The 611-nt window shown below is 72.2% G+C and overlaps 1 protein-coding gene across 1 annotated transcript in view; it reads right to left on the bottom strand.

Annotated features, from left to right (window-relative positions):
- CISD2 (CDGSH iron sulfur domain 2) overlaps nt 1-290 on the bottom strand; it is a 14,230-nt gene extending 13,940 nt beyond the window's left edge. The window contains exon 1 of the mRNA XM_040624963.1: nt 50-290. Coding sequence (XP_040480897.1) covers nt 50-152 — 103 coding nt within the window. The 5' untranslated portion in view covers nt 153-290. The remainder of the gene's footprint in view (nt 1-49) is intronic.
- Between the last annotated feature and the right edge of the window lie 321 nt (nt 291-611).

The following is a 611-nucleotide window of genomic DNA, read 5'->3' on the forward strand; positions in this document are numbered from 1 at the left end:
CACCTGGGGAAACTTGCAAAGACGGGGACTGGCTGAAGGCGGGGATTACCTGTGAGCCGGCCGAACCCGGCGATGCTCTCGGGGACTGGGAGCCGCTTCAGATACGCCGGGAGCTGCACCTTCACGATGCGGGCCACGCTCTCCAGCACCATCCTCACCGGCAGCGTCCGCTCCCTCCAGTCCGCGCCGCCCTCCGGCCTTGCTGTCGCGCCTCGCCGAGAGCGGAAGCGGCCCGCGGGCGTCGCGGCCTGGGTCCCGCGGCTGGCAGCAGAGGGCGGTGCCGGGGGCCCTCGGCGGAGAGGTTGACCCGCTGGGCGCCGATTGGCAGCGGGCGAGTGACGTGCGCGCCCCGCGGACGCCGAGGGGATGCGCGCGGCCGCGAGGTGCGGAGCGGCGGGAGTGCGGGAGTGAGCGAGGGCCTCGGCGGGGTCTCGGTGCCGAAGGGGGCTGCTGTCCCGTTGGGCCGTTTGCGTCTGTAGACGCCGGAGGCCACGAGACGGGGTGCTGCGCCTGATGAGATAAAGCACGCGAGAGTGCTCTGTAACCGGAGCGCGCCTTTCCAAGTGAGTCTCTCCGGGCGTCGCCGTTTCCTTCGGCCTCTCGTCCCGGCC

This window comes from Ursus maritimus, unplaced genomic scaffold (genome assembly GCF_017311325.1).
Source record: "Ursus maritimus isolate PB19 unplaced genomic scaffold, ASM1731132v1 scaffold_8, whole genome shotgun sequence".
Lineage (NCBI taxonomy): Eukaryota > Metazoa > Chordata > Mammalia > Carnivora > Ursidae > Ursus > Ursus maritimus.